The sequence below is a fragment of the Pantherophis guttatus genome, chromosome 1 (genome assembly GCF_059756535.1).
Source record: "Pantherophis guttatus breed Tessera chromosome 1, ASM5975653v1, whole genome shotgun sequence".
Taxonomy (NCBI): domain Eukaryota; kingdom Metazoa; phylum Chordata; class Lepidosauria; order Squamata; family Colubridae; genus Pantherophis; species Pantherophis guttatus.
The window spans coordinates 188954074-188968365 of NC_142063.1; the positions used below are offsets into that span (position 1 = coordinate 188954074).

Below are 14292 nucleotides of genomic sequence, written 5' to 3' on the forward strand. Positions count from 1 at the left end.
ATTATATGTGAAATTTGGAAGTGACATGCTTGCAAGAGACTGATATACAAAAGAGAGATGTAAAATATTGGATTAACAAATCTTTATGGGAAGAATTTACATCAGCAAATTCTAAAAAGACTGATGGAGCCATGTCTTTTGTTGACAGATGATCAAGATAGATTTATAGCTATAGAAATGGAAATCCAAGGAGTTAAATCTATAGTAATTGGACTTTATGTGCTGCATAACAAAAAAACAAAAACAAAACAAAATTTTGCTCTCTCTTCATTTTCATTTCAAAATTGGTATACATTAGGAGATTGGAATCGGGTAGTGCCCCTTCAATTTGACAAGACTTCTAATAAAGGAATTAAACTTAATCAAGGTAAATTACCAAAATCTTTTCTTGAAATTATGGATAATTTGGTATTAATGTATACTTGAAGACATAAAAATAGACTGGCAAGAAAGCATTTATTTCAGAAAAGTATAACTGTTTCTCAAGAATTGATATGATATGAACTTCAGAGAAAATGGATAACAAAATGGCAACAGAATGGCAATATTTTACCACCTTTTGAAATTCAAGTTAAAACCAAAATCATTTAAATGAAATGAGTCAGTATTTCATACAGGTCAGCTAGTGAAAGGTTGTAAAAAATAGTTACCATACTTTTTGGAGTATAAGATGCACTCCCCCCCCCTTAAAAGAGGGTAAAAATTTGGGTGCATTTTATACACCGAATGTAGCCCCACCTACCCGCTGGCCCCCACCCACCCGCTGTTTTCTGCTTCCGTGCATTGCTGTTTTAGACTGGTTCCAGGCTGCAGACCATTGCCACCTCTGTGCCTTGTGTTTTTGGCCTCCAAATGCTCCATTCTCCAGCGCGCTGCTTGGAGAATCCAAATGTTGGGACAGTTCCTCAGCTTGATTGCCAGACTGGGTGAATGTTTCTTTAAGAAACGTCCTTGGCCACTCCTCCCTTGCTTGGCTAAGCCCCAGTTCATTCACTCAATCAAGCAAGAGACTGGTTTTTTCCTTGGCTCTAGCAATTTGGCTGAAGAACTATCTAATATTTGGATTTTCCAACTTCTGAGCGGTGTGGATTCGATTATCTTGTCATCAGCTGTTTGTCGGACTGACTGAATTCTGTGTCGCGGCGGCAGATGAGTTAGCCCTGGGGTTCACACCAGGGGGCTCCTCTCCGTTCGCTACTGCCTTTATTCCTCGGAGCACTACCGTTGAGGCTACTCCGAATGATTAAGAATCGCCGCTGGCGCTGCGTTAGGGTCCGGATTGCCAGAATTCCCACCTCTGCCTTCCACACCGCTCCAACAATCTAAAAGTGGCGGCCGGGGGTCCCTACATCGCTCGAGCAAACCCCTATAACCTCTGCTTTGCCTTATTATTGATTGCGGCGCTGGGAGGCTTAAACAGGCGATCCGCTTCTTCTGCTTCGGATTCTGTCATCTCCCTCACACTTTAACGGCGCTCAACAGCTGAACTCGAGCCGTGCGCCATTTTGGTTTGATTGACAGCCTCCCTCAGCGTCTCTCTGCAGCGCTCAGAAGCAACGGCGCTCGGCGGCTAAATTCGAGCCACGCGCCATTTTGAATTGTCGACAGCCTCCCGCCATTATTCTGACAGGGGCGCTCGGCTGCAACGGCGCTCGGCGACTGCATTTCAGTCGCGCGCCATTTTAACGCCATTTTAACATCGTTTTCAACTTCCCGCCATTGTTTGGACGTGGGCTCTCGGCGGCAACGGCGCTCGGCGGCTAAATTTGAGCTGCGCGCCATTTCAAACGTTTTCTGAGCCTCCCGCTTGTTATCATCAGCAAAGGACATCTGCATTGGCTAAGGAGGCGTTTCTGCAGCTTACTTCAGGCTGGGAAGGCAGTGTTGTTGTGCACTGTTGCGAAGCAGCTCTGGGTGTTTTGACACCTTATTGGCCATCTTAATTGCTGCTAATTATTGACCTGCCTCCATAACAATTGGTTTGTTGTTTCTTTTTTTTTTAATTTATTTAAAACAATACATCAAAAAAAAAGAAATAGTCAAACAAATGATCGCGACAGGAACTTTACATGATATTTACACTTTCTACGGTATGTAGGTTTCAGTCAGATTTAACATATATTAAACATAATCCTGGTTATACTTGACTTTTTGGGCATCTGTTGTTCAACCAAACGTACCATTTGTCCCAACATTGGAAATATATGGAGTCCTTTTGATCTCTCAATGCTTTAGTCAGTCTGTTGGCTTCCGCATAATCCAAAATTTTCTCCAAAATCAAATCTTCAGCCGGCAGGTCTTTCCCCTTCCAATGTTAGGCGAAACATATTCTTGCTGACGTGATGATAAATACACACAGACACCATATATTTGTGACTATGTTGTCTGGCCTGATGTTCAGTAGATAGTACTCTGGTTTCAGAATTAGATTATAACCTGTGATTTCCATGATCCATGCCTGTATAATTTTACAGAATTCAGTCGTCCTGGAGCATGTCCACCACATGTGGAAATAGGTGCCAATCTCCCCACACTTCCAACAGTTTGGTGAGAGATTTGAATACATTTTAGAAAGACGAGCAGGTGGAAGGTGCCATCTATACAGCATCTTGTACACATTTTCTTTGTATGATGTTGCCCACAGGAATTTCATATGTTTAAGCCAGATTTCTTCCCATTTTGTCAAATCAATTGGATAGCCAATATTTCTCCCCCAGGCAATCATAGAGTCTTTAACTATTTCATCCCCTATCCAATAGTCTATTAAAAGTTTATATATCCTTGATAACATTTTGTCCTCTTTTCCTAGAATGATATTGTCCAGATCATGCTGATTCAAATTAATACCATCTTGTTCCCTATCTTTTTTAAATTTTGAGCAAATTTGGGCATAAGCCCACCAATCCAGTTGTCTTCCCTACAACTCCAACTCATTTCTTGATTTCAGACTACCATGGGGGTCCAAAAGTTCCCGGTAAGAGAGATGATTTTCTTTGTTATATAGAGGCTATACGTTATAGCTTCAAGTGGGACCAGCCAAGAGGGGATTGAAGAATAAAATTTACCCTTAATTTTCCTCCAGGACTCAATTAGAATATTCCTCACATAATGTCCTGCAAGGCACCTGTGCTTTGGGATTCTGTTTTGCCAAAGAAAATAATGCCAACCTTGATGTAGCCCCTCCCCTTCCAAGATCAACAACCTCCTTCTTCTCAACAATATTCAATCCCTGGCAGTATTGTTCTGTGCTGTTGCGAAGCAGCTCTGGGTGTTTTGACACCTTATTGGCCACCTTAATTGCTGCTAATTATTGACCTGCCTCCATAACAGTTGGTTTGCTGTTTCTGTTGTTGTTCCTGTTGGACAAAAAAAAAAATAGTTACAATTAATTAATCAATTCTTCAATTCATCAATTGCTTCTCTGAATTGTTTCAGTTACTTACCTTGTCTGCATCCTCGTCATGGCTGACTCTGACATGTCATCGGAAATTGAGCAGGCCTATAGTCCTCCTGAGGCCAGGAAGCGGTCAAAGGCGCCCTCCAAAACCTCTAAACTTCGTGATGTCAGGGCTAGGTCTGCAAGCCCTCATCCTACCACTCGTTCTGCCGCTGCGGATAGGGCTGAGGAAAGAAAATGCAAGGCCTTTGAAAAGCAGTATCTTCTTGCCCAGCAAAGGGCTCAATCATCTCATCACCAGATGTCTCCAGACAGGCCAATCCAGGTGCCTCAAGATCATTCTATGGCTGCTCAATGCTCTTCCGATATTCAACATCTAAGAGAAGTTGCCTTTCCATCAGTGGTTCCAGGACCCAGTGTACCAGCCAATCAACCTGCTCCAGAGGCTACCTTTACACCTACAGCAGCTGGCCTTCGTCCATCAGAAGGCCTTCAGCCCTCTCTGTCTAGGGACATCCAGGATCTCGTATCTGAAACTGTCTCTCACATCCTGGCTTCTGCTCCTCACCAGGGGTCTCATGCTCCTATCCTGGCTCATCCCCACCTTGGCTCCATTGTATGGCGATCCGTGACGTGCCTATTCCCAACGTCCGGAATCCCTTCTTACAGAGGACTCCCTCTGGGAGGAGGTGGAGCTCGAGGAGGGGGAATTGTCTGAGGACGAGGACCTAGCTCCTTTACGGGACTCTTCCGCCCTTCCATGTTTAAGTCCTTGCTCCACAAGGCCAAGATTACCACGAACATGGGGGTAACTCCCTCTCAGACATCTCAACACACGGATCTTAATCCTCATGACGATTTATTTCACCTGCAGAAACCGGATCAGGATTTTATCCCATGCCTGGAGTTATTCACAGACGTGGTTCAAAGATCGTGGTCCCAACCGGTTTACATCTCTGCTCCTACCGGACTCGATAAGTGGTTATATTGTTCAGATCCTTCCTTTCAGGAGCTAATACAATTACCCTCTGTGGACCCACCTGTGGCCCAACTGACTTCGTCCTCGGTGATTTCTAACGATGTGCTTGACAGGCTCAAGGCCGAGGACAGAAAGGCTGAGCTGTCTCTCCGCAAGACACACCAAGCAGCTGCCTGGGCCATCAGGTCAGCTACATCTACTTCTTTCTTTGCCCGTGCATCACTAATCTGGATGCGCCAATTACAGGAGCGGCTTCCACCTGAGGACAGCAGGCTTCACCATGACATAAATAAAATCATGGCAGCCACTGAGTACTGTGCTGACGCGTCCTTGAATGCGGCTAAATTTTCCTCTCGGGCCCTTGTCTCCAATGTCACCTCTCGGCGTTTACTTTGGCTCCGCCACTGGAAGGTCGATCTCAAATCAAAGTGGAAGCTGGCATCTGCTCCATACAAGGGTTCTCTTCTCTTTGGAGAAGCCTTAGACCCTATACTTGTGGAGGATAAGGATAAACAAAAAGTTATGCCTTCCTCTTACAAACGTCATGACAGGAGATTTGCTCCTTATAGCCAACGGCAGCCCTTTCGGACTGACTCCGGGCCCAGCGGGTCCTACCTTTCCAGACACTACTCTCACGGAGGCGATCGGGCCGCTGACCGACCTACCTACCGGGATCGGGGCAGAGGTCAGCCTAATACCAGACGCCAATACCGTGGGGCGTCCAACCGGCCATTGCGAAGGGGCAAGTGACTATACCGCAGTGCTCCCCATTGGAGGTCGTCTTCTCCACTTCTTGCCCCAATGGGTCTCTTCTACAACAGACGCTTGGGTTCTCCAGACTGTGAGGTTCGGCCTCACTTTGGACTTCCTCTCCAGCCCTCCAAACTGCTTCCTTCGATGCCCGCTTCCGAGCAACCCGGAGAAGAGAACGTTGATGGACGCAGAAATTCAACATCTGCTCGACATCTGTGCCATCGAACCTGTGCCGGTAGAACAATGGGGATCCGGTTTCTACTTGCACCTGTTTCTCGTCCCAAAGTCTTCCGGGGACTGGAGAGGGATTTTAGACCTGAAGGCACTGAACAAGTTCGTCAGATATCACCACTTCAAAATGCAGTTGCTCAAGTCGATTCTGCAGGGCGTCCGACGGGGCGACTTTATGACATCAATCGATCTCAAAGAGGCTTACCTGCATGTCCCGATCCGTCCTTCAGATCGACATTTTCTTCGGTTTGCCTACTCCAACAGGCATTTCCAATATCGGGCCATGCCATTTGGCCTCTCGTCCGCCCCTCGGACCTTCACGAAACTACTGGCGACATTGGCTGCATCCCTGTGACAAGTCCCCATCAGGGTCATGTGTTATCTGGACGACATCATCATCCTCTCTGCCTCTCGAGATCAGGCTGTTGACGATCTCAGGACAGTTTCTCGTCTTTTGCAACAGCACGGGTTCTCCCTGAACCTCGACAAAAGTCAGCTCTCGCCCACCACTCGCATTCTCCATCTTGGAGCTGTCATAGACTCGGTCAATTGTCGTGTCTTCCTGTCCCCCGACAGGATTTACAGCATTCGTTCCTTGGTGACCCAGGTTCTATCTCTCAGATCCGTTCCCTTGATAACCTTGTCCCAACTGCTCGGCAAACTAATTTCGTGCATCTCAATTGTCCCGTGGGCTCGTCTTCACAGTCGTCCTCTTCAATGGTTCCTCCTGCCCTATCAGAGATCCCTCCGAGCGTGTTCGAACATCACAGTTGTCCTCCCAGCTGCAGTACGGTTGTCTCTGAGATGGTGGACCTCCCCATCCATACGGAGGGGCTCCTTCTTTCTGGAACCCAGTCAGATAATCCTGACGACGGACACAAGTCAGTTCGGCTGGGGCGCTCATCTGATGTCATTGGTTGCCCAGGGCCGCTGGTCCATTCGGGACTTACAGCATGACATAAATTGGTTGGAACTACGAGCAGTCCACCTCGCTCTCCTTCATTTCCGAACATCTGTACAGGGGCGTCATGTGCTAGTCCTAACGGACAATACAACAACAAAAGCCCATGTCAACAGGGAAGGGGGAACGCGCTCCAGGCAGCTGATGGAAGAGGCGACGAGAATGCTCCTTTGGGCGGAGAAGACCGTTCTCTCCCTGACAGCCGAGCACATATCTGGAGTTGAAAATGTCATGGCGGATTGGCTCAGCCAGACTCAAATAGATCAGGCGGAGTGGCGCCTAGATCTGGCGTTGTTCAGGGATCTTTCGAAACGGTTCGGCCTTCCAACAGTCGACCTGTTCGCAACCCAACTGAATGCCCAACTTCCCCGCTTCTTCTCCCGGTTTCCCTGTCCCGGAGCAGAAGGTTGCGATGCACTTCGAAGCGAGTGGCCTCAGGGCCTGCTCTACACCTTCCCCCCTCTGCTGCTCATCCCTCGGGTGATTCGCAAGCTGCTGGAGGAGAAGGCGGATCTCATCCTAGTTGCCCCCAATTGGCCGTGTCGCTCTAGGTACGCGGACCTCCTGAGCCTTTCAGTGGAGCGCCCCTGGCACATTCCCAACGACAGGATATCTCTCAGCCAGGGGGTCATCCTGCACCCAGACCCGCAATGGTTGCAGTTGTCCGTCTGGCGTTTGAGAGGATCCGCCTGAGGAAGGATAACATCCTGGCTAGCGTGATCCACACTATGCAGTCTGCCAGGCGTGCTTCAACAAACGGTATCTATGATGCCACCTGGCGTTCCTTTTGCACCTGGTGTTCCAAGTCCCATCGGGACCCCACAACAGCATCTCCCTCTGATGCTCTCGTGTTCCTGCAAGAGGGTTTGGACCGTGGCCTCGCTCCTAATACCCTGAGGCGTCAGGTGGCGGCCCTTAGCACAGTTCTGTCTTCTGTGGACGATCGCCCTTTGACACAGCATCCCCGTATACGGACATTCTTACGAGGAGCATCCAATCTCCATCCTCCTACTGTCCATCGATACCCAACTTGGGACTTGCCATTAGTACTTACGGCCCTCATGTCACCTCCCTTTGAGCCACTGGCATCTATATCTCTTCGATGTCTGACTCTCAAAGTTGCCTTCCTAGTGGCTATCACTTCGGGGAGACGGGTGTCTGATGTGCAGAGGCCAAAAATGGAGCATGTGAAGGCTGAAAACGTGATGCGCAGAGGCTACAATCGGTGGCAATGTCCTGTGGTGATCCCCGCAACCTGGAACGGGTCTAAAACGGAGCGTTCAGAGTCCAAAAACATGAAGCAACAGGAAATTGTAGTTCTAGGTTGGTTCTTTCCATGATTCAGGTACTCTGGAGAATAGGTTGACCTATTCTCTAAAATAGGTTCACCAAAATTCTCACTTTTTTCTTTAATTTTATTATTGAAATTTAATCTTGAAGATTAATATGTGAAAGAGGACATGGTAAAATGAAATAAAATTTTGGTTATAATATTATGCTTGATCAATAGAGAAGTATGTGGACACAAGGTTTGAAATTTACATTGAATTATCATTTGAAAAGACATTTTTATGAAGTGATGTATATCATATATAATATGGTTTAATATCAGTTAGATTAAAGTTAAGAGAAGAATAGTTTATTGGCATTTTAGAGTATGGATTATTGAGATTTTAAGTTATTGGTATGATCTGTTTAAATTTAGAGAGAAATTGTTGTATGATTATTTTCTCTGGGCTTAAAGAAAGCTGGAGGTCATCTTTGTTATACATTTGTTTATTGCATTTTTTAATTTGCATTGTTACTCTCTTATGTTATTTTGTATTTTAATGTTTGACTTTGAAATTTAATAAGAATTTAATTTAAAAAATAATGGAAAGTGACAGCTAAGAAAATAAATGCAGATAATGCTTATGATGAGGAAGTGTTACAGTCAAATATGCAAAATTGATTGGCCCCCTCCCTTTGGTTTTTAAAGTAATTTTTAACAAATTTTAGTCATCTTTGTCTCTTTTTAAATTCAAAATTTCCTAAATTTTTAATTTCCATATCTTGTTTTTTATATTTTAACAATTTTATTGTACACTGCCTAGAGTCCATCATTAGGAAGATGAGCAGTTCAAAAATGTAAAAAAAACAAACAAAGTAAAATACCCAGGTGCCTTTTGCCAGGAGAGGCGGCCAGCAATTATCTAAATGGAGCTTTGGAAGAAAACAGCCTACAGGTCTTTATGCAATCAGTCATTTCTATCACTAACTGAACACTAAGAACTGGCTCTGCAAATTATCAGGTTCCATCAAAATTAGACCGTATTGTGTATCAGGGAAGAGAAACATTGCACAAAGGAAAGAAATGGATAACCATATATATAAGGAGATAAATAAAGAGAAATATATGCATAACATTGGGTCACTTCACACCCAATTTTTCAAAGAAGTGGAATCAAGCCTGGTGTGGGTGTGGGTGTGGGTGTGGGTGTATGTTTGTGTGTGTGTGTGTGGAGAGGGCAAAATGTTTTTACTACAATTTTGCCATTACTTTTTTTCCCCTCTAGTTCCCTCTATTAACAGTTGGGATCAGGCCAAAATAGCAACACAAATTTAGGTGAAAAGTTATACAGAATACCGATCACACATCTGAAATTATTGTCACCTATGATTCAGAATGAAACAACTCACCAAAGCCCTTTGCAAAATCCTCAAAAATGGGGATGGAGGCTCTCTCTGCAAATGCATCAGCCTGGTTCACTAGAGCCTCTTTGATCGTCTCATAGCCAGTCAGCACCACCATCTCCTGAAATCCCAGTTTGATACGGAAAACGGGACCGTATTTCTTGGACAACTGGAATTCAACAGATGAAAAGCAAAAGACTGTTTGATCAACAATTAATAATTAATCACGTGCAGAATTTTGTTTAAACTTTAATGTCTCACTATTCCAAGGCTGAGATCATGTTATTTTCTGTTTTTGCTTTATGGCATGTTACAATACTGTATTTTTATGATTTTTAATTTTCATTTCATCTCATTTACTATTGTGTTTGTCAAATCAAAATGACCCTTATGTAATAGAGTTCTTGCACATCAGATGATCATGTTGAACTGATAAATGTTTCTCATAAATATTCTCATAAAGGGCTCAATAATTACATAGGACACTGTATGAAGCTGAAGCCTGCACAAGAGGTATACTTATATTCTAGCATTTTGCAAAACTGCCTTGAAGCCTTTATTGCTGGACATACAGTTGAATTTTACTTAAAAGAGATTCTGCCCAGTTGTTAAAAGGATCACACAGAAACTTTCCTATTGTGTCCCTTGTAGTTTTTTAAGATGATCATGGGAATTCTTTAAGAAAAGAAATTAAAGTATTTTCTCATAAATGACTCTGAAAATCAGGAAAATGTGTATTCATTTTATGTATTCAATTCATGCTTATACTTATATATATTATCTAATATGTCCTTGACAAATAAATAAATAATAATAAATGGATATGAATAAATGGGGACAGTACGGTAGGCACGTTGATGCACTTATGCACGCCCCTTACAGACCTCTTAGGAGTTGGGTGAGGTCAACAGTAGACAGTCTAAGGTTAAAGTTATGGGGGTTTGGGAATGAAACCACAGAGTCAGGTAGTGCATTCCAGGCATTGACCACTCTATTGCTGAAGTCATATTTTCTGCAATCTAGTTTTTTTTCAATCTGAATGAACAACTACAACATTTTTCATCTATTAACAAATGTCAGTGAAGATTCTCAGTCATCCGGGTAGAGTTGCCTAGAAGTTGAGTTATGGCAAGTGGACTTCTTTTTTTTTTTTTTTTGGTTTGAAACTTTTGGCTGCTTATCCAAGTAACTTCTTCAATCTGAGCAAGTTGGGGAAGAGGACCCCATATATGTCCTCCAGGGTACTTAAGTGAGTAGGCAGAGAGTTGTTAAGGATCATTGCTCAAAATTCCTTCTCTTAGATGGGTCCTAATGAGCCTATCCAGATTAGGTGAGAAATAGCAATAGCACATAGACTTATATACTGCTTGGAACTAGCCTGGAGGATTTATAGTATATGGGGTCCCTCTAACCAACTTGAAGCTTTTTGGATAAGCAGCCAAATATTTCACACCAAAAAAGAGAAGTCCAGTTGCCATCATTCAACTTCCAGACATCCATTAACAAAAAAGATTTTCTTTTAATAATTCTTCTAGGACTCATAAATATAACAGAATAACAGAATTGGAAGGGACCTTGGAGATCTTCTAGTTCAACCTCTTATTCAAGCACGATATATTCAGATATTAGGTAAATCTCATTTTTAAAATATGTCCATAGACACTGAAAAACTTCAGCAAACATACAAGACTTATCTGAGCAAGTTATCACATTTGTGTTATTTCGACATATTTTGGGAAAGAATGGTAAAGATACTTGTTAATGATCACACTTTACCTCTATCATTGTTCTGTAAGGCCTCTTCAGATCCATCATGTGTAGATTTCCCAAAATGGGTATAGTCCTGGGTCCTGGGGGGAGATTGGGGCAGCTGTTATTCCAGGAACTTCCTTTCTTCAAAAGAAACATAATTGCAAAAATAAATAGTAATAAAGTTAAAATTGTTCCAGTCCAATCCATTTCCTTTTAGTAATAAGTTTTCAGTAACAATTACAATGAATTCTGCAAACTGAAGTGATATGAGCATGTATTTCAAAGTACTGAATTAGGCGTAGCCTGTCTACTCTTTCTACTGAATCATTGGCATGCCCTATATAAGAGAGAACCTCTCTCCTTTTCCTTGTTTTCTCTGTCCCCCTCAGGCATTTGATTTGAACTGGATGGACAGGATCTATGAAACCTTTGGAAACAAGTTATTTGAATTGTGTAACAATCCAACATTTAGGATAAAGGTTAATAATATTTGTTATAGCCTTCATGTAAATGTTTCACTCTGCAGTTAAGAATTCCAACAAATGGAATTAAATTAAGCAATACTGGGTCCCAAGAGCAAAAGAGGCATGCCTTCTTGAATAATTATATAGTTACTTATTGAGCCAATGTTTTTACATTGGTTAAATGATAAAGAATTTTCCCTGAGTAGGAAAAAAGAGTATTTTCTGGGTTTTTGTTTTTTTTTGCATGGTCTCTTATTTGGCCACAAAGGTTTTGTAGGAAGCCCCCCCCCCCCAAAAAGAATGAAATATAATCTAATTCACAAACAAAAGACCTTCAGCTCCATTTGATGGGATTAAGAAGGACAGGACATGACTTTTAGGACATGATAGGATCAGGGGTGGGCTCCTGGGGGTTCAGCAGAGTTCGGGCGATCCTCTAGCCAAAGATCTCTGGGGTTTGGCGAACGCCCAAATGCCACCCCTGGCTGGCACAAATGGTTTTTTAGAATGCATGGAGACCCAGTGAATTTAAAATAACAGCAAATTTACTGATGACAAAGTATATCTGCTTGCTCTTTCATACATATACAGTATGTCTCATCCACATTTATGCAACATCCTCAACTAGGATGCCAGATGCTAGCCAGAAGGACAGAAGCCACCAAGTCTGAATCAAAAAATGAGTCAAAGTAGGCAGGCTTCAGGAGCCCTTTTATTCCCCAAAACCCTTGCTTTGTTGTTGGGAAGAGGCTTACCATGTGTCAAGACCCAATTCCATTGTTTGTTAGGTGCTGGTGAGACTTGGGTAGGGGCTTCCCATATGCTCAGGCCCAACTTTTGTTCTTTTGTTTCCTTAATAACTTGGTTCCATTTCCTGGCTTTTGTCTACCCTGCTTATGTGCTTTCACCACCTTTAACTATGGTGGCTTTGGTCTAGTCTCACACCCTCAAGAGTCATTCATGATCTGGTCACTGCACACTTGCACTAGTGCAATGCACTCTCATGAGGCTGCCCTTGAAGGGCACTCAGAAGTTCTGCTTCTTGAACTGCATTGGTATACTGCTGGGAGCAACTCAAAGTGCTGGTTATAACCTTGTCTTTTTGTTTAGCAAAACTCACCAATCATTTCTCTTGAAAACCCAAAACAGTCCTCCTTCACACAGAGGCATATGCCATTTATTTAATTGATTTATCAAAAGGGTTTTAAAATACACAAAGATCAAATTCAGCTAACCCCCTTTATCCATTTTAAGTGCTCATAATCCAAATTCTTAGCAAACTTTTTGTTGTAGATTATTTTTAAATCTTTATATTTATTTCTTCTCATTTCCCTTTATTCAAGCTCCAGAGAAAAGGAACACTCACCAGGAGATATAGTTACTCTGGTGCTCTGAAGATCTCTATAGCTTTTAAATGGTTATGATGCAAATATGTTTTAGAAAGTGGGCTATGGATTGACCTAGTATCCTTTAAAGGCTCCATTTCAGATTGTTTGGTTCCTAATGCTCTAGTTGTTTTCTTACCTTCTGGAGTACACACGGGCAATCTTTTTTTGCTTCTCTTTGTCTGAAGAAGTTTCACTGATTACATTTTTTGGCAATTATTTACTTAAGTGATGTCCGCATTGTTTGGATGTGCACCAGTCTCCTATTTCTCTCCAACTAGAAGCTGCCATCTTGATGGTGTTCTCGAGAGTCTTAAAGACCTGACTGTTTTCCTAGGACTTGAGGAAGAGTGACTGGATTCCCTTGTGGAGCATATCTGTATATTTTGTGTGTTGCTGGCTGGATTTGCTATTTTGTTTCCTCTACATTGTTTTTAAAAATTGCTCTTTATTTGTTTTTTTAAAATATATTGATATTGTATTTTAGTTTGTTTATTCTGTGTATTTAATTTATATTGTGATGCACTGAAGAGTTATTCTTCAGTCAGACAGGACTTATATAAAATGAATTAAATTAAATTAAATATATCTAATCACCCTTACCATTCCAAGGTAACTCTTAATACAGGCACTCACCTTTACTTGGCCAGACTCTCTCCCATGTTCTTTCAGTGCCATTGTAAAGATTTCCAAAATAGCCACCAAAGTTTCTGGCATGACAATGATTACGCAAACATACTGTCCTGGAATATCAACTGATGACTCAGGCTTAAACTCAGGTGGGCACATTCACCTTCTCCCCTCCAATGCACACAGAGCCATTTGATAATGCATGCCAGAACAATTTATTACACGTTAACCTGTATTGGTTGCCAGCAAGCAACAGCTGGGGCCTTGAAAGCTGCAGGGTGAAGCAGAAGTGGCTGGAGTGCAACAGTGATACCAAGCACCAGGGCAGCCTTCCCCAAGAGTGATCTGTCTGCGGTGTCTGATGATATCTTCCAATGGTTGTCAATCATCATGATGTCACTGTTTCTCCCTTTAAAATGCTCACCCTCCCCAACCCAGAAGAGCCTGTAGTACAGTGGACTAAAGCACTGTTATTAACATCTGCTGCTTGCAATTACTGCAAGTTCAAATCTCACCAGGCTCAAGGTTGACTCAGCCTTCCATTCTTTCTAAGTTAGGTAAATTGAGGACCCAGATTGTGGGGGCAATAAGCTGACTTTGTATAAATATACAAAAGTATGAAGGATATTGCTTAACGCATTGTAAGCCGCCATGAGTCTCCGGAGAAGGGCGGCATATAAATTAAAGCAAAAAAACAAAACAAAACAAACAAACAACTTTTTCTTATTCTCCCACATGTATCTCTAGTTATTCCTCATGTACTGGTAGTCCTCAATTTATAATCTATCATTTAATGACTCTACAGATTACTGTCACTCTACATATTACTTTCATTAGATAGTCACCATAAAATGTCACACTCCCTCTCCCATGCCTCTATGTATTCTTCTCTGCCAGCTTCCCCAGAAAATTAAAGGAAAATCCAATTGTGGTTGTAAGTAACTAGAAATTTTTAAATTGCACACTTGTAGCATAAGTACATAAGTAGATTTCTTTTATTATTTAGTAGAAACAAATTCTATTAACAAGGGAATAAGTAGGGGGTAGGAAATTTGGAGGAGCTGAAA

General features: G+C 42.5%; 1 protein-coding gene across 2 annotated transcripts in view; it reads right to left on the reverse strand.

The window, feature by feature from the left end:
• The window catches only part of LOC117657129 (cytochrome P450 2K4-like), a 38070-nt gene extending 27028 nt beyond the window's left edge, over positions 1–11042 (reverse strand). For both annotated transcript variants that reach the window (XM_060689381.2, XM_060689379.2), the window contains exons 1-2: positions 10771–11042; positions 9001–9163 (exon numbers count right to left, since the gene is read on the reverse strand). In XM_060689381.2, coding sequence (XP_060545364.2) covers positions 9001–9163; positions 10771–10953 — 346 coding nt within the window. In that variant the 5' untranslated portion in view covers positions 10954–11042. The remainder of the gene's footprint in view (positions 1–9000; positions 9164–10770) is intronic.
• Positions 11043–14292: the final 3250 nt, after the last annotated feature.